Source organism: Acanthochromis polyacanthus, chromosome 4 (genome assembly GCF_021347895.1).
Source record: "Acanthochromis polyacanthus isolate Apoly-LR-REF ecotype Palm Island chromosome 4, KAUST_Apoly_ChrSc, whole genome shotgun sequence".
In the NCBI taxonomy this organism is placed as follows: Eukaryota; Metazoa; Chordata; class Actinopteri; family Pomacentridae; genus Acanthochromis; species Acanthochromis polyacanthus.
Window position 1 is genome coordinate 5,405,786 of NC_067116.1, and position 23,028 is coordinate 5,428,813.

Consider the following 23,028-nt stretch of genomic DNA (forward strand, 5'->3'; position numbering starts at 1 on the left):
CAACCAAAATGGGCAGAAATGAGACAATAAACAACCAAAATTAGGCACAAACATCCAAAATGGGCAAAAATTAGACAATGAACAACCAGAATCAGACAGAAAACAACCAAAATGAACAAAAATGAGACAATAAACAACCAAAATCAGACAGAAAACAACCAAAATGGGCAGAAATGAGACAATAAACAACCAAAATTAGGCACAAACATCCAAAATGGGCAAAAATTAGACAATAAACAACCAGAATCAGACAGAAAACAACCAAAATGAACAAAAATGAGACAATAAACAACCAAAATTAAATTGAAAACAACCAAAATGGACAAAAATTAGACAATGAACAACCCAAATTAGGCACAAACATCCAAAATGGGCAAAAATTAGAAAATAAACAACCAAATTTAAACTGAAAACAACTATTTTATTGATCACCACCAATGGTGAAATTTTGTTGTTCCAGTCGCAAGCAGAAAGAAAGTTTTGCTCATTTTTGCTGTTTTCTTTCTAATTTTGATGGTTAATTGTCTAATTTTTGTCCATTTGTGTTGTTTTTAGTCTAATTGTGGTTGTTTATTGTATAATTTTTGCACATAACCCACCACCACAAAAGAAGAACATAAAATTACCATAAAATGTCAAATGCTAATAAATATAGAAATGTACAGTGGTTGAAAATAAAATTAAAATTAAAATAAAAAATTGTTTTTAAATTAATTTAAATTTAAAAATCAATGCAGTAAAGGCAACAGGGCAAAAACAAGTGACCACCACCGTAATAGAAAAATATAAGAAAAATACAAATATTATAGAAAAAGATAGTGAGACATAACATTCACAATCAGGTGCAAGATGAATAAAAAATGTCAGAAAAAAAATAAATAATGAAAATAACCTCTGTGTGATGAGGTGCTGTAGAAATAAATAAGAAAACAGAAAAACAGAATAAAATCACAAAATGCACAATAAAATGTAAAATATATTATCATAAAGTAAAGAAAATGCACCATAAGATGCTCACGATCAAATGTAAAAATAATTTGAAAATATATAGGTAAAAATATTACTGACCTGTGTCTCTGTTGGAGCTTTTAAACCCTAAAGATGACATAATTAAAACGTATTTTAATAATTAAAGAGCATTAACAACACTTGAGGTGCTTTACGGACAGCAGCCAATCACGTCGCGCCGTGCTCGGTTGCTAGACAACGGCTGGGCCAATGAGCGCCGTGTTTGGTGTGCGTGCGGAGGAGTGTGCAGTCAGCGGGACCGACATGGCAGGAACGGAGCAGGTCCACAGAAACGTCCCAGAAAAACGTTAAAAAACGGCAGTGTGAGGTGAGTAAAAACCCGAAACGTTTTCCAGTTCGTCTCTTCACATTTTAAGCGTCTGTCTTCGCCGCTGCTCGCCAGGTTTGTCCGGTAACGGAAGCTATTTTTTAGCCGCAGATCATCTGGAGGTTCCAGCACCGGAGACGTGAAGACTTTAGTCGGTGTTTGACGTCATTTTACCGGGGATAAAACTCCCACACGGGGTTTGTTTTCCTCCTTTAGGAGCATAACTCATGTTCTAATGTTAGCGGAGCTCTTTGTATTTAAGCTAGCTAAAATAATAAACCCACCAAGTCAACATCTGTATGAAAAACTGAAGATAAACTTTTTACATTTTCTGCATCTCAGCAAAGAGAGACACAGAATTCAAGAAATTAAAGTTAAAAAAAGTTCTGTAAATCATTTATGGCTTAATTTTGTTCATTCTTCAGCCCCGATTTGCAAAAATAGACAAAAAAAACAAGCACAAAGAGACAGAAAACGATGTAAAATGACCACAAACAAACAAAGAATTACCACAAAGAGGTGACAAATGACCACTAATTGGAAGAAATTGGCAACAACAGACAACAAACAACCACGAGATGCAAAGCAACCATAAAGAGACAGAAAAAGATGGAAAATGATCTCAAAGAGATAAACGGCCGTAAAAAAACTACAAAGATATGCAAAATGACCTCTAATTTGAAGAAACTGAAAAACAAAACCAGACAAAAAACAACCACAAAGAGACAGAAAGACAAGCAAAATGACCATAAACAAAAACACCATAGAGAAATGGGAAAAAGATGCAATATGACCGCAAAGAGACACAAAGCAACCAGATATTGATCAAAAATGTAAAGAAAGACTGCCGAGAGATGCAAACGGACCACTAATTGGAAGAAAATGTCAAAAACAGACAAAAACAACCACAAACGTACCCCCCAAAAAACCCTTTTTGAACCAATCAGAATAGTAATAAAATAAAAGTTGTATGTAGGAAATCATATTTAAGGTTCAATATCTCCAGAAATATGACTCATACAGCAAACAAATATGGTGAGGACACAGACTAAATCGTTTCCCAGCACATTTAGGCTTCAAAATGCTACAGTAGAGGTCATATTTTTAATTATTAGCTCTTGAAAATGGAAAAAGGTGCCAAAAAAATCAAACAAGAGTGGTATTAAAGCCACAGAAAGTTCCTGTAAGATAAAAATCCTGTCATTTGACTTGATTTTTCTGGGCTCAGTTTCCAACATCCACCAAGCAGACTGCAGTGGTGTAATAAATGTAATAAATGTGACTTTCATGAGGTGTCTAGAAGTCTAAAACCAGTCCAAAACCAGCCCTAAATCAAGTCTAAAACCAGTATAAAACCTGCATTGTTTTGCACGTGTAGGTGCTTGTATTTTATTTCCCACCTTTCCTCTTTGAATCAGAGTCAAGCTGAACCATTCAACCTTCATGAAGGACTTTCTGCAGAGCTAATGATTAGAGATTAGAGATTTAACCCCTGGCTCCATAAACATCACCCGTCTGTGGGTGGTTCAGTCTAAGTTTGATCCCTTCAGGATGTTGTCTGAAATCTCAGTGCAAACAAACAGCTAATATTCCTCCATGTGTACCTAAAAGTAGTCACCTTTACTGTCGGTTCGTCTTTACGCTTCAGTTTGTAACCGACGAGCCGTGAGTTAAAAGTTAGCACTTGTTGAGCCGTCGCTGTAAGCCGGGTTCAGGCTGTCCGGCTGCCATCTGTCCTCCAGACTGATTAAATATCACTGAAAACAAACGGTGGCTTCTGTATATTACAACCCTTCACATAACTAAGACATACGACAATAATAATAGTTTATTAAACGGTGTTCAAATCCACATTCTGCTCCATTGTCCTCAAAATACCATGAATTTCTTCTTTTATTTTCTTTTTCTTTATTTATTTGGACGGGACAGTGCATAATAATGGGTTAAGCCTCCCTAAAGTGTTGTTGTTTTAGTCAAATGCCTACAGGTAAAGTGCCTGAATTTCTCAATGTTCACGAGTTTAATTGTTAATCAGCCACGTCTTATACTGTCTCTGAAAACCGACAAAGGTGTAGGTTTCTCCCGTAGCTACAGGTACGAGAGTCATATAAAGGATAAGTGCAAAAAATAAAATAAAATGAATAAAAATAAAATAAAATATAAATAAAAATTTAAAAAATACATCAAGATAAATAATAATAAAAATGTAATTAAAATTACATTATTTATAATAGTAATAAAAATAATTATTAATATTAAATAAAATAATAAAATGAAAATGAAGTAAACAATAAATTAAATTTCAAAATAAAAGATAAAATAAATAAATAAAACATAATGTAAATTCAATTAATTAATTCAGTGAAATATAATAATAAAAATAAATAAATAAATAAAATATAAAGTAAAACTAAATAAATCAAAATAAATAATAATTAAAATGTAATTAAAATTACATTATTTATAATTATAATAAAAATAATAATAAATATTAAATCAAATAATTAAATAAAAATGAAAAAGTTCAATTTAAAAATAAAACATAACATAATAATGTAAATTCAGTTAATTAATTAATTAATTAATTCAGTGAAATATAATAATAATAAAAAAGAAAATAAAAAAGAAATAAGTGAGATAAATAAATAAAATAAAATTAACTAAAAATAAGTTAAAAAATAAAATGAATAAATTTAATGAAAGAATCAAATCAAGTAAATAAAAATAAAAAATAAATGTTGCTATAAGTTATAATTAGTGTATTTGTTAAAAGCGCAAACACTTTCCTGACTGGATGTTGATGTTTTTGTGTTTCTCTGCAGACAAATCACCCTGTTGTCTGTCTGTCTGTCTGGGATTAGTCTGATCAGCTGATTAGCACACAGAGATAAGACGTGCATCCTGAGCCAACCTGTAACCTGTTAAATGCTCAAATGACACACAGCAACAACATGAAAATCATAAGTTCTTTAGAAGACTCTCTAAAAACAGGAACTTTTAATATCAGATAATAACAGGAACCACTGTCGTCACTGTAGTCCTTGTACCTTATGTGTGTTTTTATGCAGCACTTTTCATACCAACAATAATTAAACACAAAGTGCTTGACAGAAAGAAAAAATGCAATTAAACAGTAAAACAACCCTTAACCCTACACCATTTTTAAGCCTATTCCAGTCCAAAACCAGTCCAAAATCATGTCTAAAACCAGTCCAAAACAGTATAAGACCAGTCCAACATCATGTCTAAATCCAGTCCAAAACCAGTATAAAACCAGTCCAAAACCAGTATAAAAGCAGCTCAAAATCTAATCTGAAACTAGCCCAAAACCATTATAAAACCAGTCCAGAATCAAGTCTAAAACCAGTATAAAATCAAGTCTAAAACCAGCCCCAAACCAGTCCAAAACCAGTGTAAAAGCAGCCCAAAATTAAATCTTAAACCAGTGTAAGACCAGTCCAAAGTCAGTCTAAAACCAGTCCAAAGTCAGTCTAAGACCAATCAACACTGATTCTTACGCGGCTCGTTTTGATGGACGGGTGTGGGGTAAAATCACTGGAGCATCTGAGAGTTCAGAGCAAATTAAAAACACATTTAATAGTGAATTCAGATTGTACTAATCTAAAGGATGACTGTGGTCCTCTGCTTGTCCTTCATTTAGCTTTTTACTCCTGATAAATGAATGAATTAACCCTCGCTGAGCCCGTCTAGCTCAGATTGTGTTATCCAGGCTGCTGCATGTCTCGTAATCCAAACGCTGCTAATCTGAGCTTCTATTTCAGGAGACGACTGCGTAGGAGAACTAGAAGATCTACAACCATGCCAGAGTCCTCCACGGGTGAGTCTACATTATTTACTAACGGGTTAAACTGACACAGATAACAGGCTGCTATTCTGAGTTAACCTGGATTCCTCTAACATTTAGCTCAAAAACAGAAGTTTTCCTTCACTTGTTCTGATGGGAAATGCAGCACAGAGCGTTCTACTGTAGATATCTGGTGTACAGAAGGTCTGAAGGCTGACATCCTCAGGCCGGTCTGGACCCTGTTGTTGTGGTGATTTTCCATCTTTTTCTGGTAGTTTTGAATCATTTCTGGTAATTTTGTGTTTTTCTGGTAATTTTGAGTCCTTTTGTGGTGATATTGCATCTTTTTTTGTAATTTTTCATCTTTTAGTAATAATTTTATGTCTTTCTGGTGATTTTGTGTCTTTTTCTGGGAATTTTCCATCTTTCTATGGTAATTTTGTGTTTTTCTGGTAATTTTGAGTCATTTTGTGGTGATATTGCATCTTTTTGTGGTAATTGTATGTCTTTTTCTGGGAATTGTGAATCATTTTGTGGTAATTTTGAGCCTTTGTGGTGATTTTGCATCTTTTTTGGGGGTAATTTGCATTTTTTGGTAATAATTTTATGTCTTTCTGGTAATTTTGTGTCTTTCTTTGGTAATTTTCCATGTTTTTGTGGTATTTTTGTGTCTTTTTCTGGTGATTTTGCATCTTTCTGTGGATATTTTGCATATTTCTGTGGATATTTTGCATCTTTTTCTGGCAATTTTGAATCGTTTTGTGGTAATTTTGTGTCTTTCTGGTAATTTTGCATCTTTTCTGGTAATTTCGCTTCTTTTTCTGGTAACTTTTTGTCTTTCTGATAATTTTACTTCTTTTTCTGGTTATTTTGTGTCTTTTTGTGGTTATTTTGCATCTTTTTGTGGTAATTTTGCATCTTTTTGTAGTCATTTTGTGCCTTTTTCTGGTAATTTTGCATCTTTTTGAGCTCTGTTGGTAATAAACGGGTTAAACTGACACAGATGACAGGCTCATGCTATTCTTAGTTAACCTGAATTCCTCTAACATTTACTTCAAAAAGAGAAGAATGAGATGTTTTCCTTCCCTCGTTCTGATGTTAAATGTAGCACAGAGCCCTGTTCTGTATGTATCAGACAGATATTTTATTGTTTTCTCCACCAGTGAAGGACGTCCTCAGCAGCTCTGTTGAATGTAGAACATCCCCCTTGAGGCGGTTCAGCCTGACGTCGCTGCACAGAAACTCTCTCGGTGTTTTCTGCTCAGAGGACAACGTTCAGGAATGTCTGTCACACATCAGTCAGGTCGGTACCTCACAGGTCTATCTGATAGTTAGCATTAGATGCAGAACTGTGGTCCTCCTAAAGTAGCTGAAATGTATTTTTTTCTGCTGAAAGAAGCCAAATCGTTGCCAGAGACCTCATGGGACCGCTTATTTTCAGGCATTTATCTGTCATGTAGAATTTGTGCCGTATAAAGAATGGTTTCTCCCATGTTTCTCTCTCCTTACAGGAGTTATCGTCTTTCGGTCTTCCACCGGTTTGGACGGCCGGCGGCGGCTCGGAGCTGAACATCGTGGCCGTGCTGAACTGCATGTATGACCTGATTCAGCTGCACCGCCGGGGCCTCCGAACGCTGGAGAACATGGAAGTGGAGCAGCTGAAGTCCAACAGCAACGTGGACTTTCTGCAGCTGAGCACCACACGGCTGAAGGTACAGAACACACCTGTTATCTGATGTCAGTCTCTGAATGGAGGAGAGTCATATAAATATTTATGTTCCATGTCTATTTATCTGCGTTTTTCATCTGTCTGCTACATTCACAGATTACTGCAAACTCAGAGTCCAATTGTAGCGGTTATGTTCAACATTTTGAAACTTTTTGTAAACTCAAAGACTTTAAATGTCTTGAAAAGTGGTCTATTATGGGATGGCTACACCGTTAGCCGGTACCAGGACTGTCCTAGCTAAGGAATGGTGCGTCGCTCCAGAGCTCACTTACATAGAGTAGTTTCATTTATGCAAATGAGGCACGGGGAGCGGAGGTCCAATGCTTAGCGAAACTTTGGTCTAAACCAGCCATCGTTGAACTAAAACCAGGACAGATTCAGCAGATTATTTCTCGCCTCGAATGCTTTCAGGAATACTTTTTGCTGAATCTGTTTTCGTAATAAAAGAGAAAGCTTGCGACTGAGCCGACATGTCGGTCCGATGTTTTCACCGGACTGAAGGTTTGAAGGCTGACCGTACACTTTGCAACGTCATCCCGCAGGCTGGATTGGACCCTCTTATTGTGGTGATTTTGTATCTTTGAGTTGTAATTTTGCATCTTTCTGGTAGTTTTGAATCACTTTGTGGTAATTTTGTGTCTTTTTGTGGTGATTTTGTGTCTTCTTCTGGTAATTTTGCATTTTTTTTTGATAATTTTGTGTCTTCTGATAATTTTGCATCTTTTTCTGGTAATTTTGCATCTTTCTGGTAATTTTGTGTCTTTGGTGATTTAGTGTCTTTTTTGGTGATTTTACAAATCTTTTTGTGATAATTTGATATCTTTTTGTGGTGATTTGCATCTTTTTTTGTAATTATACATCTTTTCCTGGTAATTTTGCATCTTTTTTTGGTTATTTTGTGTCTTTTTCTATAATTTTCAATAATTTTGTGATAATTTTGTGTCTTTTTGTGGTGATTTTGCATCCTTTTTTGGTAATTTTACATCTTTTTGTGGTAATTTTGTGTCTTTTTTGGGTAATTTTGCATCTTTTTGAGGTAATTCTGAATCGTGTTGTGGTGAAAGCTGTCTTGTGACCCACTAGTGACCTGGAGATATTCAGATGTGCTGCATTTCCATGCGACAAAAAAACGCCCCTGTAGACACGTAGCTAGCGTTAGCTCTGGTGCTAACAGCAACATGTTTTACATTGACGTGATGCCGTCGGCTTGAAGTGCTGCAGTGATCAAAAAAGTCTTTGTTGCACTGTTTGCAAACAACCAGACTTTTATCCAAGCTGCCATCAGGAAAACTTTCCACCCAACAAGCTCAATGCGTCTCGTCTTCCTTTACTGTTCACCAAACGTTCTGGACATCGCTCGGTGTGTCCTGCTGGAAAACAGACTGAGCTGGAGTGTTCATCAGTGTTACCGGTGTGCCAGAAATTAGGGAAAGGTGCAATTATATGCGCTTATTTTTCTGTAATCAATTAATCTTAACGCGTTACAGTCCCAGCTCTAGTCATAAATAAGCTTGACTCGACACTGTCTCTAGTCATACTACCTGACGTTGCTTCATTGCTACTGAATATTAAAAAAATTATTATCACCAATTAACTTTTATGCACATTTGCTTGATTCCATTAACAAAATGTGCTTCCTTCTCTCATTTCTGAAGAATCATTCTGCATTATAACATGCCATTTGATTGTGTTTAGTTTTGCTGCTAAAACTTTGGATATTTGTCTCTCTGTCCATGTTTTTTTTTGTAGGAGCAGCTTGAAATCTCTAAAAGAGAAAACACGGGACTCCTTGAGAGAGAACGACAGCTACAGCTGAAAGTGAAGAGTTTACAGAACTGCCTGAAAAACGAAAAAGAAGAGGTCCTTTATTTTACAGAACACATCCACGGCCAGGTCTGTTTGGGGTTTGCTTCTGTTATGAATTTTTCTTTTATTTTGCCCTCAACAGGTGCAGAAACTTCAGAATGTAATCGCGAGTCGAGCCAGCCAGTACAATCATGAGATGAAAAGGAAAGAACGAGAGTTTAACAAACTAAAGGAGCGATTAAATCAACTTCTGGTTGATAAAAAGGAGAAGAAACAAGGTGAGGAAACCATTTTATGTCTACATTCTGTAATTAAATCTGTTGTATATAAGGGGATAATTTGCATACTTTTTGAGACTCCAGTTTCTGAATTTTTGTTTATCATTTCTGCTTTTCAGCCATTGACGTATTGAACAACATTGGGAGAGCTGATGGGAAGAGAAGCCTTTGGAAAACTGAAAAGACAGAAGCAAAGTAAGTTTCCTTTATCTGGTCAGTATAACTCTGCAGGCTGTCCCTAAAGTCTGGACACATAGAAAATCTCATTAACTGTAATGTTTTTACCTCCACAGATTAAGTATGTCTGAACTGGTACTTCTCAGAGGATGTGACGGATGGACATATGGAAAGAGAGGGCTAGGGTTGTTAGGGTTAGGGTTAGGATTAATTAGTAGCCCACACTAATAGTAACCCTGGTAGGTAATTAGTAAGGTTTGGATTTGTTGGATTTGTAGGGTTATGGTTAGGAAATGGATATTTTAGGGGCTACCATGAATTTTAGCCGTGACCAATCCTTTAGTTTCGACTGATACATTTGGTCGTTCAGAATGGGATTTGTCCATGACTTTGTCCGTTTCTTTAAACTTTTTAGCCACCTTCACCACCTCGGAAAACCCCAGTGGAATCCTCCTTGGACGCATTAAATCCATCTGCTGTCTTTGTCCGTCCTTCACGTCCACTGAGACGTACCAGTTCAACTCTTTGTTCTTAAGAAAAGAGTCAAAATCAACAGGACAAGGGCTATAACCGCCACATACAGGAGCAAAATTACCACAGAAAGACACAATATTTCATCAAAAAAAGTATAAAATTGCCACAAAAAGAAGCAAAATTACCAGAAAAAAATATACAAAGTCAACACAAAAATAGGCAAAATTACCCTGAAGACAAAAAAATTGCTGCAAAAATGATGCATTGTCACCAGAAAAAGGACAAAATGATCACAGAATGTCTGAAATCAACACAAAGAAGAACAAAATCACCATGAAAAACTGCCAAAAGTGGCAAAAACTGCGACCAAATCAGATTTACATCCATCCAGATGTCACAATCTAAACACTAAAACATTTTTTTTTGTTAATTTTTTCTGTGACCAACTTTGAGCATCAGTATTATGGGATGTATCAGTTTGAACAGTAAAACTGCAGCAGTTTAATGTTTATGACATTAGAGTCCTAGAAACAGTCATTGGTTTCTTGGATGTGTTTCTGGTTTCTGATAATTCATTAGAGAAAACCCTAACCCTATTACCAACAGTGAATGCACAGTCCTGACAGTGAAGTACACAAAACTTTAATTTTTTTTTAAAAAAAGTGCAATTTGAGTAAACTTTCAGTGTTTCTTTGTGATCATTTTATGTCTATTTGTGGTTGTTTTGTGTCTGTTTGTGACCAGTAGTACCAACAGTGAATGCATGGTCCTGACAGTGAAGCACAGAGGTGGGAATGTGATGATAAACTGTTGAAGAAAACTTTAAGAAGTGCATTCTGGGTAAACTTTCAAGGCTCATATCAGCATGTGTGATAGGTGACTGATCAGAGCAAGTTCTAGACGATGAAAGGATCATTTTTACACACATTTTATACCAGGATCATCTTCTAGACAGGATTCATTCTGTGTCAGACTATATTTTCTAATTACTGGTTCTGACACTAAGTAACCGTGACTTGTGTTCAGGCATGAGGGGGAAATGTACAAGACTCTGCTGAGCGACTACGACACCCGACAGAGGGAGCTCCAGCTGGAAAACGCAGAGCTGAGGAAAGTGCTGCAGCAGATGAAGAAAGACATGGTGTCCATTCTGAGCTCTAGAAAACAGGCAGCGAAAGGCGACAAACACGAACACGGAGGCACGCAGGTCGGACAGATTATCTTCTTTCTTCCTGTTTCTTTTAACCTGTAACACCTGCTGCCTGCTTGTTTAGTCTTTTAAGCATGTTTTCCAGATGTGCTACCAACACTTCTTAATTTCATCCAGGCTGCTTCAGAGGAAGAGGACGAGGTGTTTGATTCCAGTAAGGACAGCGTGGAGCTGTACTGCGTTCATGCTCGGGAGAAGCTGACCAACAGTATTCGTCTGCAGTGGAGGAGGCTGAAGAGTCACGTTGAGCGACTGGACAGCCAAGGTCGTCCACATATGTAGTATCGTACAGGGGTATTGTACATGTATAGTATTTAAAAAATAAACAAAAAACAGATTTAGTCTTTGGATTGACACCTGGAGTTGATGTAAAATGAAGCCTAACTCCTGTGTCAACTTTTTGTGGTCGTTTTGGTCTTTTTGTGGTGATTACATATTTTTTGCAGCATTTTTTTAGTCTTTGGGGTAGCTTTGCTGATTTTTGTGTTGGTTTTGTATCTTTATCTGGTAACTTTGTGGCGATTTTGTAATTTTTTGTGGAAATATTGTGTCTTTTTGTGGTAATTTTGCAGCTTTTTGTGGTAATTCCAGCGCTTGTAGTGGTGATTTTAAGTCTTTTTATGGTAAAAATGACTACAAATTATTTATTGATTTAACATTTTTTGTGTCTTAGTGCTGATATTTTTAAAGACAAGCTCAAGATTTGTACCTTTTTAGTCAGGCTTCTGACTAATTTGATAGATTTTATTTATGTAATGCTCTTCTTGGCACTAATTTCATCTATTTATTCACTTTTGTACATATTTAAGTCTATTTAATGTGCAGTTTATGAGATGATTTTTATAATTTCTTCAGTTTTTATGATTTTTGAATCTCTATCTTGTATTTGGTCATAGACTACTTTTTACACTCTTAAAAATGACTGAAAAATTCAACTTTGAGTCAAAAAAGAGCATGTAAACGACTGGTTTTCTGCTCTGTATGTTTAGTTTCTTCAGCTCAGACAAGTGAGAGTAAAACCGCCGATGCCGTTCCACGAGAGACTCACGAGGAGGAGATGGACCGACTGAAGCTGGAGATTCAACAGTGCAAAGACTTCATTCAAGCGCAACAGCAGCTGCTACAGGTGAGACGGAAGTTACCTGAGAAGGTTTGAGATTTATAAGTTCAAACTGGCATTTCCACAAGTCAACCTGCTCTCTGAAAAGTCAGAAAATATTCATAGTATGAAGGTAGAGTTTATTATGGTTTCATTAAATATACTGAAGCAGGGCTTAAAGTTTTCCGGCACTGCGCCGGATTTCCGGCCCATGGAAGTGTACCATTTAAAAAATTTCATCCATCTCCGTCCCGAAGGCTCCAAGCCTGTGCGTCATTGTGCATTCAGTTGCTCCGCTTTAATCAATCAAACTCCAAATCCTACATTAAAAAATATACACCTTCTGTCCAGGCATGCGACTTTCTGAACTTTTATCCAATTACAGTTTTCTAACTGCGAGTGCGCATCGACTGCTGGGCGCACGTTATGCTGCCCCCTCTTGGTTCGGCATCGTCAGTGCTGCTGATAAGAAATAACAGTATCCCACAAACAAAATCCAAATTTGCAATATTTGTTTGTGTTTTTTGTAATTATATTTAAAGGGAATTACTGGAAACACATTGATATATATTGCATATTATTTATTTTATTTCTGCCTGGACTGTATACCCATTCCATGTGTCCCAGCCCTGTGGCTGCCTGGTGTCTCCAGAGCGCACGGAGCTCCAATCTGTGAGTGGTGCGGTGAAGAATGGAGCAGCTGATCACTGGTCAATAGCGTTGGAGCTTGTGTTTAGCCCAAAGACGCAGATACTAAAGTTTGCTCCGACTTTGTGTGACAGAGGAGAGAGGATGTGTCTCTGCTGATTAACAAAGAGAGCAGCCGCTGCCGCGATCCCTGAGCCGCGGTGTGTTGACTCACCCCATTGGCCTAAGTGCGTGCCGTGGAGAACTGCAGGAATACACGCCTCAGTGGCGATGCGCGTGCACGCCCCACAGTCCCCATGGTTTCGCCACAAAATAAAAACAAACGGGCTTAGGTATTGAATAAAAAAAGTAACAAAAACAGAAGGTGTTGATTTTGTTTGATTTCTTAATCTTTAAACATTTTCTATGTTTTACAACGGCAAAAGGAAAAAGGAAACAACTATTTAGTTTGCTGGATTTTATTTTGAAAGGAAAAAAAATCAAAGATCAAGCCATAGGGATTTGTCCCATTATTTTCCTCAGAACATCTGTTTAGTTAAATATGCACAAACTGAATGTAGCTTAGGTGATATTAACCTTTTTTATTTGAGGACATATAGGATGTTTGTAATAATGAGTTAAATAGCTCTCAGCAGATTTTGTGACCTTATGCTTTGCTTTCCCACCCCTCCCTCTTCTCCCATCCCTCCCCCTTGCCCTCCTCTGTCCCTCTCAACCTGCCTGGCCAGCAGGCAGATGGGTCCCCCCTATACAGAGCCGGGTTCTGCTCGAGATTTCTTCCCTGTTAAAAGGGTGTTTTCCTTGCCACTGTCGCCTTTGGGCTGCACTGGGGGTCAGGCATATGGGTTCTGTAAAGCGTCTTGAGACGATTTGACTGTAATTGACGCTATATAAATAAAATTGAATTGAATTGAATTGAAATGAATGCATCCGAATGATGTCTAGGCACAAACAAAAAATCTCCAATCTTAAGCAAATATAAGAACAGAATGAACGTATGGGTTGTGTGAAATGAATAATGGATAGGTAGTTAAATAAGAATGTTCTTAGCCTGCTTTTCACCATTTTTTCTTCCCAAAATATAGATAAAAAATAGAAACATTTAAATTGAAAGCCAACTGAACAAATTATACAGTGAATACATTTTTTCCCTTACCAAAAACAAACAAAATGTGTGTCAGTTCAAATTGAAAATCAAATGATTTAAACTAAAGTCACAGATTATTGAGGTGTATCAAATGAGCAGTTACTAACATGTATGTGTGGTTATGTGCTACAGAGGGCTTCTTAATCACATCTGTGTGAGAAATGGGCTGACTCCAGAGGAAAAGGCCAGAGTAGAAGTTCTTCAGCATGAGCAGTCCATTGCCACCAGGACCCAGATAAACCAGATCAGGAAGGCCCGAATTTCTTTGCTAGTTCCAGAGTTTGAGAGAGTCGGCATCATGATCAACTTATTCAGAGGAATCTTATATTGTGAGGCAATAACTAAAATTGCATTTAAGAGTTAATACTAGTACTTTTATTACCTGTTTAAATACAAAGTTGGTAAAGCAAGTGACATGACAGTTTATTCTCTTGTAGTGTTCCAGAGAATATTAAACAAGTTCATTCTGTTGTCTGTGTTTTGCAGTTTATTTCAACAAACAACATTTTGAACAACATGTTAAAAAGAAAATGTTCAGAAAATTCACAAAGCAAAAAAGAAAAAAGACTTTATATTCTCTTGAGACTGACACTTGAGATAATGTTGTAAGTAAAAATTGTGCCTTATGAAGGAAAGCTGCATAGTTTTGTAGCAGTTTGGTTGTGGTTGGTGTTTTGAGTTCTTGTTAAATCTACTGAAGAGATAAAAATTATTAAAAGTTATTAATAATACATGTACTTGATTTTCATGATTTTTTTTCCCCTTTACACTAAAATAAATCTTTGCAATTATAGTGATGTGGTATTGAAACATCAACACAAAAAAAATCTGACTTGGGGCACTTTCTAAAATGTCTTAAGTTTTGGCAGTAAGGTTTTACATTTGAGCAACAATAAAATAGTGGGATCATAATGGGCGTTATTTCCACCAGATGACCTCATATTTGCTCTGAATTAATAGAATCTCATATATATTGTGTTTTAGTGCATTTTAAAACACATTTAAATACGTTTATTTACACTATAAATTGGATCTTAGAAGTTCAGGCTCAGGATTTTTTCTCACTTTAAGCCCTGCTGAAGTTATTGTACATGAATAATCAGCTGATTCTGAGGAGGATCTGGCTGATTTTTAATGGAACGTCTCGTCTGCATTTGGTGTTTTTCAGTAATCTAAACTTACACTGAGCTTCTGATTTAAAGCCTGGTTTGACTGTAGAGGTTTCAGTTAAATGAGTGATGTTTTATAAGTAAATAGAGCCTGATCCGGCCTGTTTCCTCCTGCAGCAGCAGCTCAGCTCTCCATGCGATGAGGAAACTGCATCCCTGCTGAGCGACTGCTACATGCTGCAGGAGAAGGAGCGACTCGGAGACGAGTGGAAGACCCTGGAGGAGCAGAGGAAGATCTTCGAGAGGGAGAGGAGGAACTTCACAGAGGCAGCTATCAGACTGAGCCACGAGGTGCTGAAGAGAGACTTGGTGTTAAAGCATGATTTAAGAAAAAATGACAGACTTTTTTGAGGATCCTGAGGCTGCTTTTTATAATAACTTGTGTTTATTTCGTCCTGCAGAGGAAGGCCTTCGAGGAGGAGCGCGCCACGTGGCTCAAACACCAGTTTTTGAACCTGAGTCCATTTTCAGACTCAAAGAAACCTTCGCTGTCAAAGTCTAAAAGTGCCTTTTTAATATGTGAGTGTCTTTTCCTTTTCCCTTCACTTTCAGGTGGGGACACTTAAAGATGGTTGAGCCAGTGTTGAATATGATTTTGGGCGATAAAGTTTGACATATCCGGACTTCCTTTGTGTCGTCTGACTCGAAAAAAAACCTAAAACCTCTGGCAGAGATATTAATTTTCACAGTAGTGGTTATTAGCTTGTTGTTTGTTTCAGACTCTGTCCTGGAACTAATATCATCACACTTCTATCTCCGTGCTTCACTGACAGGACTACACATTCACTGGTCAGGAAAAACACCAAATGACCACAAATAATCACAATACTGTCACAAATAGACACAAAACTGCCCTTAAAGTTTACTTAATATTCACATTTTAAAGTTTCCTCCAGCCTCATATGATCATACTTCCACCTCCGTGCTTCACTATGCATTCACTGCGGTACTGCTGGTCAGATTAGACACAAAACAACCACGAATTGACATAAAATGACCACGCTGTGATGAAGAAGAAGTGGAAATAACTTTAGTTTTTGGCCAAATAACGTGAATTTAATGTTATTGATTGTATAACCTGTGTTCTATTAGCTGCAGTGTAAATTGTACTGAGGAGCAAATCGGGACCAAACATGAAAACCTATTTATGCATTTTCTGCAGAATCCACATAGATTTACAACGTAGAGCTGCTGTATCTGCAAGACTTCGTCCACTGGCATCACTATTGTCAGCTCATTGTCAGTTTTTCTGCAGCTGAGCTGAGATTTTGATTAATTTACCAGAATTGTTGATGATTAGACGCTTCGTTCAGCCGATTCTGATCCCGAACTCCAAACAGAACTTTAAATTATCTGTGTAGCATCAGTGTTTGGTGTTAATCTAACAGGTTTACAGAGAGACATTTTCATCACCTTAAAAACCTCCTTAGGCTCAACTTACCTCACTGACCTATTAATCTGGTTTCGTAGTAAGGTAGTAAAGCCCTCAGGTCTGTGGGTTAGCTGCTGTTCACATTTCATTTAATTCAATAACTTAATTGTCGTTGCAACCTGTGCAATGGAATGAAATGCAATCTTATAGGACAACCAGTGCAAGTTAAAAAAGAATAAAAAATAAAAATGGTAATAAATTTCACATAATGTAAAATATATGCAATATAAAGACACCCAACCAGACATCTACATTCAATCGAAACTGCGCAGTCGCTAGTAGTGCAGTTGTATTTGCATGTACAGTTGGACTGAGAATTTACACAGATTTCATGGCAGTGTTTATTAAAGCATTGGTTGCCACTGGGAAGAAACTGTTTTTCAGTCAGTTTGTCTTTGCCCTCAAACGCCTGTATCTTCTGCCTAGCTGCACTTCAAAAACAGACAGCAGATAAGTTTATATAGTAAATGTGATATGTAAAGACTGATGTCTGCAGAATCGTCTAACGTTGGCACTCCACTTGTTTCTGAGTAGTAGGTTAATGTCTTCTGTTGTTTATTTTCTGTTAAGAGATTTATGATTCTTCTGAATGTCAAAAACTTTAAAAGATTGCAAAACTGTCAGTAAACCAATTTAGATAGAAGTTATTGATGCACCAAACAATATGCTGATCCTCATTATCCTGTTATACTTGCGTTAAAGCAGAATACAGGGGGTCCTCAGCTTATGTCAGAGTTCCCTTCCCAGTTGATTTTGAAAATCAATTTTCACCGTGACTCGGAACTTCATCAGATGAGTCTGACTTACACTTGGGAGCCTTAGTGAAGGGCAAAAAGTTAGCAAATGTAGCACAATCCAAGGTGGCGTACAACTGGAGAATGGAAACAAAGCCGTCTTATAGCGCTGCGTGATGACGTAGTCATCCGCTCCACTCACCAACTAGTTCTACATAACCAGTTCTGACGTAACAATGAGCTCAGTCATTTCTGATTCTGGTGCAAATTTTCAACAATCAATAAGACGACTTCTTCTCTTAGCAGCTGAAACGGAGGTGAGTGCTGCTGTGGCTCCGGAGAAGTTCATCAAACACCAATCAGAACCACCCAGCTGTGTCCCGCTGACGTCGCCTTCCACTGCCGACCTGTACCGCACACTCTGCCTTATCCCAGAGGACAGGTACGGGTTGGATTTGAACTTCTGAAATAGTGACATGATGTATCTGTGCATGTAAGCTTATCCCTGTTCGCCTGTACAACGTGTTTTCCAGCTCAACAAAACCAAAGACAAAGATGGAACACGTTGAAGAGTCGAGCGTATTTTGTGGAAACGCTCCGGTCCGACACAAACTGTGGGACGACATCCAAGACCGGACGCTCTCTCAGGAAAAGAACAGCTCCATATGAAACCATAAACACTCAGAATCATCGTTAGTGTCCATTAAATATAGATGGTTTGTGGTGTTTCCGTCTGAACGGTGACTGCCAAATACTCGAGGATTGAATAGCTGTCAGCGGGAGCCAAGCAAGAGTCGTTGTGACTGGGAGAAATAGTTTCTTTACTAACGCATGTTGTAAAGGTATTTATTTATTTATGTGGTTTCGTAAATGGTGTTTTGGCAGTTTTTTATGTCTGCGATTGTGCAAGTAATGACTCGTTCAGCTTATTGGGCGGCGCTGCAGCTAAAGTTGTCTAAATGTTAGCATCTTTTTTTTCTTTTATGTTAAACTTGTCATGGAGCTGTCGAGGAGTTTTAGAATGTAGATTTAATGCTGCTGTTTCTCTCAATACAATAAGAAACTGAACAAATGAGGTACGTTTGTGTAGTTTTAACATCACAATGTGGAGCTCCTTTCTAGAAAATGTTAGATTAGCAACCGATGCTGCTGTTGAATACCATGAGAGGCTGTAAAACGTAACACAAGCTGCACAATGCATTGTAGATATCGAGGTTAGATCACGTTAATATAAATGTAGATTGTTCTATGTTTTTATCTGGGGTTTACACACGTGGACAAAATTGTTGGTACCCTCAGTTAAAGAAGGAAAAACCCACAATTCTCACTGAAATCACTTGAAACTCACAAAAGTAACAATAAATAAAAATTTATTGAAAATTAAATAATCAAAAACAGCCATTACTTTTGAATTGTTGATTAACATAATTATTTAAAAAAACAAACTAATGAAACAGGCCTGGACAAAAATGATGGTACCTCTATAAAAGATTGAAAACTATTTGACCAGAGTGACATGATTAACTCAGGTGTGTCATTTAATTGACATCACAGGTGTTTCCAAACTCATAATCAGTCAGTCTGCCTATTTAAAGGGAGACAAGTAGTCACCCTGCTGTTTGGTGAAAAGGTGTGTACCACACTGAACATGGACAACAGAAAGCGAAGGAGAGAATTGTCCCAGGACATCCGAAAAAAAATTATAGACAAACATCTTAAAGGTAAAGGCTATAAGACCATCTCTAAACAGCTTGAAGTTCCTGTGACAACAGTGGCTCATATTATTCAGAAGTTCAAGACCCACGGGACAGTAGCCAACCTCCCTGGACGTGGCCGCAAGAGGAAAATTGATGACAAATTGAAGAGACGGATCGTTGGAATTGTATCCAAAGAGCCCAGAGCAACCTCCAAAGAAATTAAAGGTGAACTCCAAGGCCAAGGTACATCAGTGTCAGATGGCACCATTCGTCGTTGTTTGAGCCAAAGTGGACTTCATGGGAGATGACCAAGGAGGACACCACTGCTGAAAAAAACTCATAAAAAAGCGAGACTGGAATTTGCAAAAATGCATGTTGACAAGCCACAAAGCTTCTGGGAGAATGTCCTTTGGACAGATGAGACCAAACTGGAGCTTTTTGGTAAGGCACATCAACTCTATGTTCATAGACTCAAAAACCAAGCATACGAAGAAATGAACACTGTCCCTACGGTGAAACATGGAGGAGGCTCAGTAATGTTTTGGGGCTGCTTTGCTGCATCTGGCACAGGGTGTCTGGAAAGTGTGCAAGGTACGATGAAATCTGAAGACTATCAAGGCATTCTGGAGAGAAATGTGCTGCCTAGTGTCAGAAAGCTTGGTCTCAGTCGCAGGTCATGGGTCTTCCAACAGGACAACGATCCAAAACACACAGCCAAAAACACCCAAGAATGGCTGAGAGAAAAGCGTTGGACTATTCTAAAGTGGCCTTCTATGAGCCCAGATCTGAATCCCATTGAACATATGCAGGGCTTAAAGTTTTCCGGCGCCGCGCCGGATTTCCGGCGCATGGAAATGTACCATTGAAAAAATTTCATCCATCTCTGTCCCGAAGGCTCCAAACATGTGCGTCATTGTGCATTCAGTTGCTCCGCTTTAATCAATCAAACTCCAAATCCTCCATTAAAAAATATACACCTTCTGTCCAGGCATGCGGCTTTCTGATAGAACTTTTATACAATTACAGTTCTCTAACTGCGAGTGCTGCGCCCTCTTGGTTCGGCATAGTCAGTGCTGCTGAGCCACTGATAAGAAATAACAGTATCCCACAAACAAAATTCAAATTTGCAAAATTTGTTGGTGTTTTTTGTAATTATATTTAAAGGGAATTACTGGAAACACATTGATATATATTGCATATTATTTATTTTATTTCTGCTTGGACTGTATACCCATTCCACATGTGTCCCAGCCCTGTGGCTGCCTGGTCTCTCCAGAGCGCACGGAGCTCCAATCTGTGAGTGGTGCGGTGAAGAATCGAGCAGCTGATCACTGGTCAATAGCGTTGGAGCTTGTGTTTGGCCCAAAGACGCAGATACTAAAGTTTGCTCAGACTTTGTGTGACAGAGGAGAGAGGATGTGTCTCTGCTGATTAACAAAGAGAGCAGCCGCTGCCGCGATCCCTGAGCCGCGGTGTGTTGACTCACCCCATTGGCGTAAGTGCGTCAGTGGCGATGCGCGTGCATGTCCCACAATCCCCATGGTTTAAGAAGCAAAATAAAAACAAACGAGCTTAGGTATTGAATTTTAAAAAGTAACAAAAACAGAAGTTGTTGATTTTGTTTGATTTCTTAATCTTTAAACATTTTCTATGTTTTACAACGGCAAAAGGAAAAAAGGAAACAGCTATTTAGTTTGCTGGCTTTTATTTTGAAAGGAAAAAAAATCAAAGATCAAGCCTACTCAGAACATCTGTTTAGTTAAATATGCACAAACTGAATGTAGCTTAGGTGATATTAACCTTTTTTATTTGAGGACATATAGGATGTTTGTAATAATGAGTTAAATAGCTCTCAGCAGATTTTGTGACCTTATGCATCCGAATGATGTCTAGCCACAAACAAAAACTCTCCAATCTCAAGCAAATATTGTTAGTAAGAACAGAATGAACGTATGGGTTGTGTGAAATGAATAATGGATAGGTAGTTAAATAAGAATGTTCTTAGGCTGCTTTCACCGTTTTTTCTTCCCAAAATATAGATAAAAAAATAGAAACATTTAAATTGAAAGCCAACTGAACAAATTATACAGTGAATACATTTTTTCCCTTATCAAAAACAAACAAAATGTGTGTCAGTTCAAATTAAAAATCAAATGATTTAAACTAATCACAGAGATTATTGAGGTGTATCAAATGAGCAGTTACTAACATGTATGTGTGGTTATGTGCTACAGAGGGCTTCTTAATCACATCTGTGTGAGAAATGGGCTGACTCCAGAGGAAAAGGCCAGAGTAGAAGTTCAGCATGAGCAGTCCATTGCCACCAGGACCCAGATAAACCAGATCAGGAAGGCCCGAATTTCTTTGCTAGTTACAGAGTTTGAGAGAGTCGGCATCATGATCAACTTATTCAGAGGAATCTTATATTGTGAGGCAATAACTAAAATTGCATTAAAGAGTTAATACTAGTACTTTTATTACCTGATTAAATACAAAGTTGGTATAGCAAGTGACATGACAGTTTATTCTCTTGTAGTGTTCCAGAGAATATTAAACAAGTTCATTCTGTTGTCTGTGTTTTGCAGTTTATTTCAACAAACAACATTTTGAACATGTTAAAAAGAAAATGTTCAGAAAGTTCACAAACAAAGCAAAAAAGAAAAAAGAAATGACTTTGTCAAACAGTATTCTCCAAGCACTTAATATTCTCTTGAGACTGACACTTGAGATAATGTTGTAAGTAAAAATCGTGCCTTATGAAGGAAAGCAGCAGAGTTTTGTAGCAGTTTTGTTGTGGTTGGTGTTTTGAGTTCTTGTTAAATCTACTGAAGAGATAAAAATGATTAAAAGTTATTAATAATACATGTACTTGATTTTCATGCTTTTTTCCCCTTTACACTAAAATTAATCTTTGCAATTATAGTGATGTGGTATTGAAACATCAACACAAAAAAAATCTGACTTTTGGCACTTTCTAAAATGTCTTAAGTTTTGGCCGAGTAAGGTTTTACATTTGAGCAACAATAAAATAGTGGGATCATAATGGGCATTATTTCCACCAGATGACCTCATATTTGCTCTGAATTAATAGAATCTCATATATATTGTGTTTTAGTGCATTTTAAAACACATTTAAATACGTTTATTTACACTATAAATTGGATCTTAGAAGTTCAGGCTCAGGATTTTTTCTCACTTTAAGCCCTGCATATGTGGAAGGAGCTGAAACATGCCATTTGGAGAAGACACCCATCAAACCTGAGACAACTGGAGCTGTTTGCTCATGAGGAGTGGGCCAAAATACCTGTTGACAGCTGCAGAACGCTCATTGACAAATACAGAAATCGTTTAATTGCAGTGATTGCCTCAAAAGGTTGTGCAACAAAATATTAAGTTATGGGTACCATCATTTTTGTCCAGCCCTATTTCATTAGTTTGTTTTTTTTAAATAATTATGTTAATCAACAATTCAAAAGTGATGGCTGATTTTGATTATTTAATTTTCAATAAATTTTTATTTATTGTTACTTTTGTGAGTTTCAAGTGATTTCAGTGAGAATTGTGGGTTTTTCCTTCTTTAACTGAGGGGTACCAACAATTTTGTCCACGTGTGTATATGGATGGGTCGTTGTGAAATCATGTGTTCTGGGAGTATTATTGAATTATAAGTTCATAAACAGGTGCAGTTTTTTTTCATTTGACCTGTATTAGAGTCTGTTGGGTACTGATTTTCAACAGCGCTTCCTGTTTATTTAGCTAATTAGGAGACAAAAAAACGTCCAATATATAAAAGGATGCTGTGATAAAATACCAGTTCGCTGTTCAGATTTGGTTTATGGAGATGATTCTTGAACCCCAATTTGTTGTGACATGGCTCAAGATTATGAAGTCAAATTAAACCAGTTTCAAGTAAAAAAAACATAATGTGCAGTTGTGGACTTGAGCAGAGAGAGTAATTGGGTGCTGCAGTCACAACTTAACAATTAGCCAGATCGATTGGAAATTGTGGGGGATTCTTAGCATCCATCCATCCATTCTCTATACACCGCTTTATCCTCACTAGGGTCGCAGGGGGTGCTGGAGCCACTCACATTCACACCTACGGGCAATTTAGAGTAATCAATTAACCTCAGCATATTTTTGGACTGTGGGAGGAAGCCGGAGTACTGGAGAAAACCCACGCATGCACAGGGAAAACACGCAAACTCCATGCAGAAAGATCCCAGGCCCAGGCCGGGATTTGAACCGTGGATCTTCTTGCTGCAAGGCAAAAGTGCTAACCACTAC

General features: G+C 37.5%; 1 protein-coding gene across 3 annotated transcripts; it reads left to right on the top strand.

Annotated features, from left to right (window-relative positions):
* Positions 1 to 1,224: 1,224 nt before the first annotated feature.
* On the top strand, positions 1,225 to 22,422 carry LOC110945610 (afadin- and alpha-actinin-binding protein-like). 3 transcript variants are annotated; one of them, XM_051947407.1, is made up of 14 exons: positions 1,225 to 1,336; positions 5,119 to 5,174; positions 6,305 to 6,444; positions 6,653 to 6,853; positions 8,620 to 8,730; positions 8,819 to 8,954; positions 9,074 to 9,149; positions 10,632 to 10,812; positions 10,933 to 11,080; positions 11,805 to 11,941; positions 14,996 to 15,169; positions 15,280 to 15,397; positions 17,348 to 17,486; positions 17,578 to 22,422. In XM_051947407.1, exons 2-14 carry the CDS (start codon positions 5,156 to 5,158, stop codon positions 17,711 to 17,713), a joined length of 1,716 nt encoding a protein of 571 aa, XP_051803367.1. In that variant the 5' UTR covers positions 1,225 to 1,336; positions 5,119 to 5,155; the 3' UTR covers positions 17,714 to 22,422. The 3 variants fall into 3 exon arrangements, with proteins under 3 accessions (XP_051803367.1, XP_051803368.1, XP_051803369.1); XM_051947408.1 differs by having other exon boundaries at positions 17,351 to 17,486; XM_051947409.1 differs by having other exon boundaries at positions 14,999 to 15,169.
* The last annotated feature ends 606 nt before the right edge of the window (positions 22,423 to 23,028 follow it).

Bases quoted from the DNA above. Each gene is read 5' to 3' on its own strand.
- LOC110945610 (XM_051947407.1), top strand. The intron at 8,955-9,073 runs GTGAGGAAACCA...TCTGCTTTTCAG, and splicing joins TAAAAAGGAGAAGAAACAAG to CCATTGACGTATTGAACAAC. The intron at 15,398-17,347 runs GTGAGTGTCTTT...TTCTTCTCTTAG, and splicing joins TAAAAGTGCCTTTTTAATAT to CAGCTGAAACGGAGGTGAGT.